At 38.1% G+C, this 10,315-nt stretch overlaps 1 protein-coding gene across 2 annotated transcripts in view; it reads left to right on the plus strand.

Moving 5' to 3' along the window:
- Window positions 1-757, plus strand: part of gabrb1 (gamma-aminobutyric acid type A receptor subunit beta1) — a gene marked incomplete at both ends in the record, with an annotated part of 116,814 nt that extends 116,057 nt beyond the window's left edge. For both annotated transcript variants that reach the window (XM_084438543.1, XM_084438544.1), the window contains one exon: window positions 410-757. In XM_084438543.1, coding sequence (XP_084294669.1) covers window positions 410-757 — 348 coding nt within the window. The remainder of the gene's footprint in view (window positions 1-409) is intronic.
- Window positions 758-10,315: the final 9,558 nt, after the last annotated feature.

Here is a 10,315-nt window from a genome sequence, read left to right on the forward strand (position 1 = left end):
TTGTCTCGAATTATCCCGGTCCTCTACACACCTGGCGATCTCATCAGTGGTCTCCACTCCCGCATCCATGTTAATTATGTCAACAAATGTTTTGGTAGGATGTCCTCGCCATGGAGATGGCTCCCATAACACAAGCTTGCTGGCTGGAAGCTCATAGTGTCTGTCTTTGAGAGAGCTAGACTAATGGTGTCAGATCACTTCCAATGACTGCAGCTAAGCTAGGCTAACAGCACGGATCTCAATGCTTCCTACTGCACTCACAGAGAAGGGTATATACTGTATCTTGACTGACTCTGGGGAAGATGGCAAATAAGCTTATTTCCCCAAATCTTGGCATGTTCCTTTAATGCCCCAGTTGTTTCCTGCTACTTTTATTTTATATCACTTCCTGTACTCCCTCAATCCTCAGGTGGATGCCCATGGCAACATTCTGTTGACCAACCTGGAGATCCGCAACGAGATGGGCGGGGCTGAAATGATGGGGGCTCTTAATGACCCCCGAGCGACCATGTTCTCCTATGACAGTGCCAGCATACAGTATCGCAAACCAATGACCAGCCGGGACCTGTACGGTCGACCAGCCATTGACCGCCCCACGGGCCACAAGAAGGGTCGCTTGAGGAGGAGGGCTTCTCAGCTCAAAGTGAAGATTCCCGACCTGACAGACGTCAACGCCATTGACAAATGGTCCCGCGTCATCTTCCCCATCACTTTCACCTTCTTCAACCTGGTCTACTGGCTTTATTACGTACACTAGAGTGGCACTATCAAGCCTGTGCGGCTCTACCACTGCTAGCATTTTCTTAAGCTAGCTAGCTAGGTCTTGTACAGCTATGGCAAGGAAGGGCATTCATTCAGCCCGTTTGTATGACTTCTGTTGAGGAATGCAAAGTGACGCGAATGTCTTTTCAATGTAAATACAATGTAATATACTATATTTAATATATATATACATCCACACAGAATAGTTAATGAAAATTAGTATGAATTAAGACACGGTGAAGCTGTGCACTCATTTGAAAGTCTGAACTCGGTACCAAATTGACAAATGGTGACGCCATTGTTACTATAGAACGCAATGGCATTTTATTTATTACAGCTCATTTGATCACCTTATTTCCTCTCACTATCTGCAAGAGACCAAACACAACTTTTATTTTTCTCAGTGCAAAAACATTGGGTAAAAAAAAGACATTTTTCACTTGTTTAAACCGTATCTTGTGATTCAAGCAGTCCTACTGCAAGTTATATTTAATCTGGTGACATATAGGAACTCTTTGGTTGAATTCACATTCTATGAAAAAAGTAGACCACATAGCTCAACATGCTAAGACTAAATTGGAAACATGAAGCCTAAGACTGTGTTTGAACGCTCTAAAATTTTCACAATATTGGATGGTTAAAAGTATGTGCTCCAGTAAAAAACTTTTTATGAATTCTGTCATAATTGATTCTGTGAACTCTGAAAGTGAACTTGCATTTGGACAGAATTCAAACAGGGCTTGTGTGATAGATTTAAAATAATTGTCAATGAAGATTCTCTGTAGTAAGGTCTTCAATTTATCTAAAAATGCCTCCTTCCATTCACTATTCCTTTGAGAAATTGCTCTTGTGACAGCTTTGTAGAGAAGCACATGCTTTCAACTATTCTATTCAGTCATATTTGACTTTATACATATATTGAGATTATGTCCAGGAGAGGAGGGAAGGATGCATTTTTAGCATATTCAAATTGGGCCATGACCTGATGCCCAGAACATGTGACAAAACTTTATATGAAGGGGGTTTACATAACACATTCATAACATCTGGCATAAAAATTAATAACACCTTCATATGTTGTCAGCTTTTATTAAATATGTATAAACATCTGTCATATGTTTCATGAATGGGGAATATTAGGCTATGTCAGTTTATTTGGGAAGTTATTTAAAAAATAAATATCCCCCTAAAACTACTATTTTCAGTCAAGGTTCCCCTATTGGGAGAACGGTCAATATGACAGTCAGACAATACACAGGAAATGATAGATAACATAGACTTCTGAATACAGTGCTTGTTTTTGTTTAGTGGACTACAGTATAGTGACCTTATGAGGCATGGGGAGGATTAGTGGGAATACTGTACAAAGCATTTGCCTTGAAGATGCCTGTACTGTAGGTAGGTAGGTAGGTAGTACAGTATGTGGGTAGGTACTGTAGGTACTTCATTAATCCCTGAGGGGAAATTGTGCTGTTATCAAATAAAGTATAAATAATGTTCACTTCCAAGTAAGAGAGCAAGTGTTTCACTCACATTTTCTAACCTAACCTTAAAGGAGTTTGGTATTTAGCCATATATGCCCTGTTATAATATTATTTACAATCATATACAATTGTCCATATCAACATTTGGACTGTGCACTCTTGAGATATTAGTGCTCATTGCTCATGTCACAGCTAAGTACACAAGGAATATAGAATATCATTTAAAAAACACCATAAACTGTTTTCAAAGACAGGAAACTCACTGAGTGATCAAATAAAGTTTAGGTTTTTAGGAGGTCATTTGTTTTGAAATATATTCCAGAACCATTCCACATTCATGACATGAATGTTACAGTACATACATACATACTTTTATGGTTTTTACATCCCCCAAAACAATTGCCAATGTTTCCCAACCAAACCAAAAATAAAAAGGAGCTTTAAAAGGAGCTCTTAAAGGAGTCCATGGGGGTGCCTAGAAATTACTGGCCAAGTATCGAAGTGACACCCACCCACCCACTATGGATGCCCACTAGATCTGCCAGAGATGGCAAACAAAAAAAAAGACCCCACCACTTTAGGACAGGTAGTTAGTGCATCTAATGTAAGAGAGGAAAAAACAAGGTGAACACAACATTTATGAAGGTGTTATGATGTTATTTCAGATGTTATAAATGTTTAATGTATAAATTGTAATACTGTATTTGACCTCATATAAAGTGTTCCATGGAGTTTAAGCTTGTGGCCATGATATAGGTTGGTCTCAATGTGTTTAACCCACCCTGTGACTAAGAGTCTTCTGTGAATTGAAGATCATGCTATGGGTCAAATGTGGAATTATTTTATTAGGTTAATAATAGGTGCATGTATGCTGATTTTGCACTATAAAACAAAACCTGTTTTCTTTCCTTTGTATAAAGAGCTTCACAAGGCTTGGTAGTTAAGCCTACCTGTATAAAATCATTATACTGTACTGTATGCTTTTGAACAATAATTGCAATTAGGCAGCACAGCATAGATGTTAATTGGAACTTGACTTATCTCACAAAAGTAAACTAAAATTGTTAAAGTTTGTATCTAATCTCACAGCGTCTGTGAGCATGTAAAATCTAATTTTCTTTAAAAGAAATCAGGTAAAGAATGACTCATGATGTCACCATGCTTTCGAAACCACATCACAACATGCAAGCCCTGATAATACATGTTGTAGGTAGAGTGATAGTTCAACCCATTTGACCAAATCGCTATTCAAATTTGGAGTATGTATTATTCACTACATGAACAAAATAACCCAGAGTGCTATCAATTCTTACAACTATTCCAACCATGAATAATGAAATACAATAATGGCCAATGGGAATGGGGGTATCTCTTAACATTGATATGGAACTCCATTGACCCCAACACTGCTTTAGCTCATAAATCGAGCATATGTTCCCTTTCTTTGGATTTCGATTGATTTCCTCTCAATCAATCAATCAATCAATCAATCTTTATTTCTAGAGCACAAGTCACACAAAGTGCAACTCCAAGTGCTGAACATAAAAAAGCAGGAAAAGGAAACCTCTCTCCCCATTACTGTGCCCACGTAGTTAAGGCTGGTGATCAATTTTGTGAACCAAGCTATTTCCACTGAATTTCATTTAAACAGCTGTGTCAGAGCAATCACATTATTAAATCAAGGCAATAAAGAGAAGTATTGAGTAGCAATAGTAGTAAAGATGTAATTTGGTAGTGTAAGAGGGCAATAATTAGTGATAGATGTAAAGTAAGTTTATAGTGAGTAAGTATGTGGCTGTTTGTGAGTACTAGTAAATGTTGTATACCTGACCTTTACCATTGGATAAGGAAAAGCTAAATTGGCCTTAGCAACATACAGATAATAGCCTGCTTTGCTCTCTTTTTGGTATTCCACATCACATCCACATGTCACATTCAACAGTAACGTGTTATAATGCCATAATATATGCCTAATGTTATCTGATGGCATATTTTCAAAAAATGTTTTTACTTTTTAAAGTTTTTTTTTTTTTTTTAAACTTTTTAAAGTAAAATATTACTTGACACAGTTATCTGAAATATTTGCTCATATTTTGGAAGAATTTGAACATCTAAAATTATTTTATATTGTATTAGTAATTTAGCAAATGCATTTTTAAGACACTTACAGTACAATAATTGCATTATATTGCATGGACTAAAATAATATATACTCTTTTGGCTATGCTTTCAATGCACCTGAGAGTTACAGTAGTTTCAGCTATCATTATACTGTACACAGTATGTATAAAGAATCAAACCTATACCATCTTTGTGGGCTCTTGCTTCAGACACAGCCACATGCGTAATGCTTATTAAGGAAATGGCTTACCAAGGGACAAAACACTAACTTCAATTGATTGTTTATTCCTGGAGAATCTGATCATGATGAACTAGTTAGGGTGAAGACGACAAGACGATATACATTAATTTGGCTAATAACGTTTTTTAACATTTAGCTTGTTTTTTTACAACTACTGGGAATGTAAAAGAACAATGCTGATGTTTCTGACTTTTCCAGGCATTTGGGAAAATAAGTATTAGTATTAACCATCTTGCTAGTGGAAGGTAGGTAGATAGATACTTTAATAATCCCCGTGTGGGGAAATTGGGTGTTTCAGCTGTGGAATGGATAACTCCTCAAAACAACATTCAAATTGTTCACTACAACAACAAAACCTCACTAGTCTGGTTGTAGGAGCACAATTTGAATTCCAACATTTAATTGATAAAATTCTCAGACAGACAAATATTCATGCCGGTAGTTTAGCAAAAGATTTGAATATTGTCCTGGGGAGTTTTGGATACAAGTTATCCGATGACCTGGAAGAGTCAAACACATTGAGTGCCCTTGAATAACCTTGACAAATTCCTCGTAGGTGCAAGCCTACTTGGCCTAATATCGGAATCTGAATATTATGTTGAGGAAGTTTGAAAATAAAATCACCAGTTGCTGTTGTCTTGTCTTTCACTGTTAAAAAGAACAGATGTAAAATCCCCAAATCAAAACACATCTATACATTTCCAAACCAGGCTGAAGTTAAAATGGTGCTTGATGAGCTAACATCTACAGTAAATAGGAAAATACAGATTAAATTCTTAACATGGGTAGACAATAGCCAAAACTATATAACACATAAAAAAATGTAAGAAAAATCTGTAACCAACCTGATCTGGCGTCTTGAGTTTACATTGTGATTCACTTCACAGATCAGTCTCTCCCTGTATCTATTCACAAGCATTTTGACTTGGAGATTACCTTTACTTGAGTAAGTGCTTTGATATGCTATGGGGATACTACATGACAACCGCTGTTAACAGACATACTTTATTGGTACTGATTAATTAGAGGCTCTGATCGGAGGCTGATCCAACTGCCTGTGATTTAATTGTGGCAACGCCCATTGGCAATGCCCCAAAGGTTTCAATTAGAGAGGCCAGACCAAGCCCCCAGGAGCAGCTCTGGGCTGTTAACCGATTTGGCATAGTTGCCAAGCTCGGTATTGCAAGTGACATGATGCCATTGGACCCAAAAATACTTTTCCCATAGACATACATGGGGAATGAAACCCTGGGGAAAGAAACACATTTTTTCTGTTGCAGCAGTTAGTCTGGTTTACCAAGCTAGATATCCCCTCTGTGTCTGATGATGTTATATTTCTGAATCCACCTCTAACTTAAATGGTAATAGTGTTGTACAGTATGCAACCAAAGCACAAGCTATGGTTGCTAATTGCCATTGCCTATCATCAAGTAACGTAACTCACATCTCTGTTGGCTACAAATTCAACTCCCAAAATCTAAAACTGTATTTTCAAGGTTGGATCCCTATTATAGACAAGCTAAGATTAAATTGGCGACTAAGTAACTGATTGGTTTCCAGTGGTCTCCAGGGATTCAACAATGAAACCTAACACCCACAGGACAACACAGAGATAGTTTAATTTGAATTATTATATCAGCAGAAAAATTCCAAACTAGACATCTGTACTGCTTGTGTTATCAGGGCTTCCCCCAAAATGCTAAACCAGATAGGCTTATACAGGACACAATAAGTAACAGTGTGCTCTTTCTTCATTGCTGAATATTGTGCCTTTAACAAGAATCTCAATATTTTCACAGGGTTGAACTTAATTATAACTAGTGAATAGAATTTAAAAAACATGTACTTTTTTAGCAGAAAATTAAGAAACAAAACAGCGATCGACACAGAGAACTTTTAAGACGCGGTTACATATGAGTAGATTGTAGTCAGACATTCCTGCATTAAGATGACAATCTGTTAATTCAATGCGGAAAATCTCCTGCAAGTTTGATTTGTTGCTTTGATTGTCGTTGTTTTGGAGCAGATTGGAATCAGCTGACTGGTGAAAAACATCTTGGCTTTTCCTCACAACAAAGACTCACATAGCAGATGGGACACGTTTTCTTTGCACAGCAACGGCAAATGGAGGCTCTAAACAACTGGTTTCTCTGAGGCTTTTGGGCTATAAGGAAATGTACTGAACTCTATTGTGTAAAATTACTGTACAATTTTCTCTCATGCTCTATACAGTATGTTCTCTCATGTGTAATGGTTGGCGTGTGTGTGCCTGAAAATGTATGTGTATCAGCGAGCATTTGAGATTCTTTTTTCTGCTTGGAAACGTCTACAGGCAGACATGTGAGAGTGAGTGTGTGTATGTTTATGTGAGATGGAGAGGAAGAGAGAGCACAACATACAAATCCTTTGTTTGAAACTGTAAGGACTTCAAAGAATAGAATTCAAATAAAATAACTGACATCTCTACCAACCCAACACAGAAGTGATCTTCTGTGTTATTAGCTTTAAAGCCTCTGGAAACTTGGCTTGAAATAGTAAAAATGCATATATGATATCAAATGTTAGTGTCTCTTTAAGCATCCACAAAAATCTGAGTTGAAATAAACGTTCAGAACCCTTCGAAAAAAGTGTTCAAAAACGGCTCATTTTGCTCTCTAGACCATTTCTCAGGAATGTGTGAGCGAGTCAGATCAGGATTTGATTGACATTTTGATCCGCCAATGACAAACAATCTCATCAAAACTAGCAACGCACTATGCGCAGCAACTAAAAGTCCAGCCGTATATGTTTGAGCCGTCAGATACTCAATTCTCAGGATGCAGAAATACAATAGAAGCCCTGCCATCTCCAAATAATTCCTTTTAATCGATCACTGAATGGTGAGTTCCAAAATGCTTTTCCATCCATTAGTAGACAGCTAGTTCTAACCTAGACCTGGTCCAGGGCGATATCCTACGTATAACGCCCTGTTACTCTCAATGCAATTTGCCTATGAAAGCGCTTCATCGGCCCGGTCGTCCGACTCTACAGACAAAACCGTTTCGTTACTCACCAAAGTAAACACATCGTTGGAAAGATGAAAGCCTTTTCTCCTAAAGCGCTACAGTTTGTAGTCTACCTTTTTTTTTTTACCTTTTCTTACCTTTCAAATAAAGGGCAAATTTGTACACTTAAATGTTTTATATCCACAGCGCATCGACTGTCTTCTTCCACCGGCGAATCGGCGCTCTCAGCTTTGTTTAGTCTACTCACTGCTGCCGGCCATGTCGGGGATGATGCATATAAATAAATAAAAAACAACTTACTTTAGAATATCAAACCATTTAATAGGGGAATGAGAAAACATATGCCAATAATACAATTCAGCTCTGGTTTTAATTGCATGGGAATACAATGGCCTACAACCACATTTAACAACGTGCCAATGATTGTACTTGTCAATTTTATAAGGCAACAGTTACATAAATGTTTCCCGAAATGTTTTCTGAAGAGATCGTTTGCCATAGTTAACTCAGCGTAAATGTTCTCCCGCTAATCAGACTCCTTCCTCAACGCGAGTCTCACAACACCATTTAAGATGTAATGCATCATCCCCGACATGGCCGGCAGCAGTGAGTAGACTAAACAAAGCTGAGAGCGCCGATTCGCCGGTAGAAGAAGACAGTCGATGCGCTGTGGATATAAAACATTTAAGTGTACAAATTTGCCCTTTATTTGAAAGGTGGGGGACTACAAACTGTAGCGCTTTAGGAGAAAAGGCTTTCATCTTTCCAACGATGTGTTTACTTTGGTGAGTAACGAAACGGTTTTGTCTGTAGAGTCGGACGACCGGGCTGATGAAGCGCTTTCATAGGCAAATTGCATTGAGAGTTAACAGGGCGTTATACGTAGGATATCGCCCTGGACCAGGTCTAGTTCTAACCATACTAGCTAGCGCTATTATTAGGCTGCTAAGCAGCTACAAAGCACTGAGTTGGCAAGCTAACAATGTTAGATTTCTTTAGAAAAAGGTGAGGTTAACAATAAACGTGGAACATTTACTTAAACTTTATCATTAGCAAGTAACTTACATGATCGATCTCTAGGCTCTGGGCATCGGGTACTGCTCCAGCTACAAGACATAGCCGTTGTGCAAAACCGATGGCTTTCTGGCAGAATTTAATGAATGAGCGCAGCATATGAAGGTATGTTTCCGGACTGCTCCACCACGGCTCACCAAAAACGCGGTCCACTGTTTCTCTAAATCCAACACAGTTGGAAAACTAAAGAATTACTTGTTGTCATCTCACCGATGAGCACCCAGGGACAGCACAAACAATCATGATGGTGCACAGGGTGGGGGGATAGAGGATAGATAAAAATAGATAAAAATAGATACCGGTAGATGGATAGATAAAAATAGACAAAGATACTAGGCTGGATCAAATATGTTAGCTAACTGCAAATTTGCTGTCGGTAGGACTTACTGTGCATTTTTTAATGATTGGATCTCGGGTATAATGACGTCACATTAAACAAATTAAACAACGGCCATTTCAAATCCACTGTCAGGAATGTTACAAAAACTTAAATGAGAATATTTCGAATTTTGATAGAAAGTAATTGCTAATACTTTTTCATGTTGTTTATTATGTACATAATACACTAAATTACATAGAAGACTTTTGTGGATTTGAGTTTCCAGAGGCTTTAATAATGAATGCCCTGTTCAAATAACTGATGGCCAATTGTGGTAGTGCAATTGCTGAATAGCAGATGCCTCAAAACACAGCTGGGGCTATGTGGCGCTGTTTCACTTAATGTGGATTATGAAATTATATGAAATGTATCACACTTAAGACTGCCCTACTCTGCTCTCAACCGCCATGACAACACACAAACAAACCATTGTTAAAAGAAAAAAAGGCAAAAGACCAACTAGAGCAGCTTCTGAAGCTAGTTGTGGGGTTCAGTACAAGGCACAACAGTTGGAGATGGTAGCAGGGAGATGAAGGCAAGCCCACCAGTTGCTAGACTGACCATTGAGGTAGCAACCTCTCTCACCCTTAAAGTGATATGTATCTTCTGCTCTAAAACGGCAGTTTTGACAGCTTATATAACTGCATATGGACATCATTAGTGGGGTGTGAAGCAGTTATTTGGTTCATAGGCAACTTATTTGTAGAGGTGCTTCTCTTCCTTAGTTAAGGCAGGGAAAGAGTTAGACTCAGCAAAATGGCATCATCACACAACAGAACCAAGTACCCGTGCTTAGTGCTCACAGACACAAACTAATATCTAATATGTCTTCCTCTATTAGCCCATCTCAATGCAGACATGCCTCAGGGGAGGGTATAAATTAGGAAGAGCCAGTGAGCGCTATCTTGACAGATTTGAATTCTGTTGTTCTATATGAAAAGTAGGCTGTGTATGGCAATTCAGTTAATGGAGTTGTTTTTTGTTTTTTTACTGGGACTGTCATCTGGGACTATCTTCAATTGAGATAAACTAACATTAGAGTGACAGGTATTACTTTATTTTTAAATATATATATTTTTAGATCCAATCTTGTAGTGGTATTTCTTAAGTATAGTGTTGCAAATATTCTTGACAGACCCTTTTAAAGACGGAAAAACTGTATTTCAACCATTCAATGCAACCATTCAGTGCTGACATGACATCTTTTAAAGTCAAGCTGCAATCACCTCAAGAGATCTGAGGGTCGAAC

The sequence above is a fragment of the Borostomias antarcticus genome (genome assembly GCF_949987555.1).
Source record: "Borostomias antarcticus genome assembly, chromosome: 5".
Taxonomy (NCBI): domain Eukaryota; kingdom Metazoa; phylum Chordata; class Actinopteri; order Stomiiformes; family Stomiidae; genus Borostomias; species Borostomias antarcticus.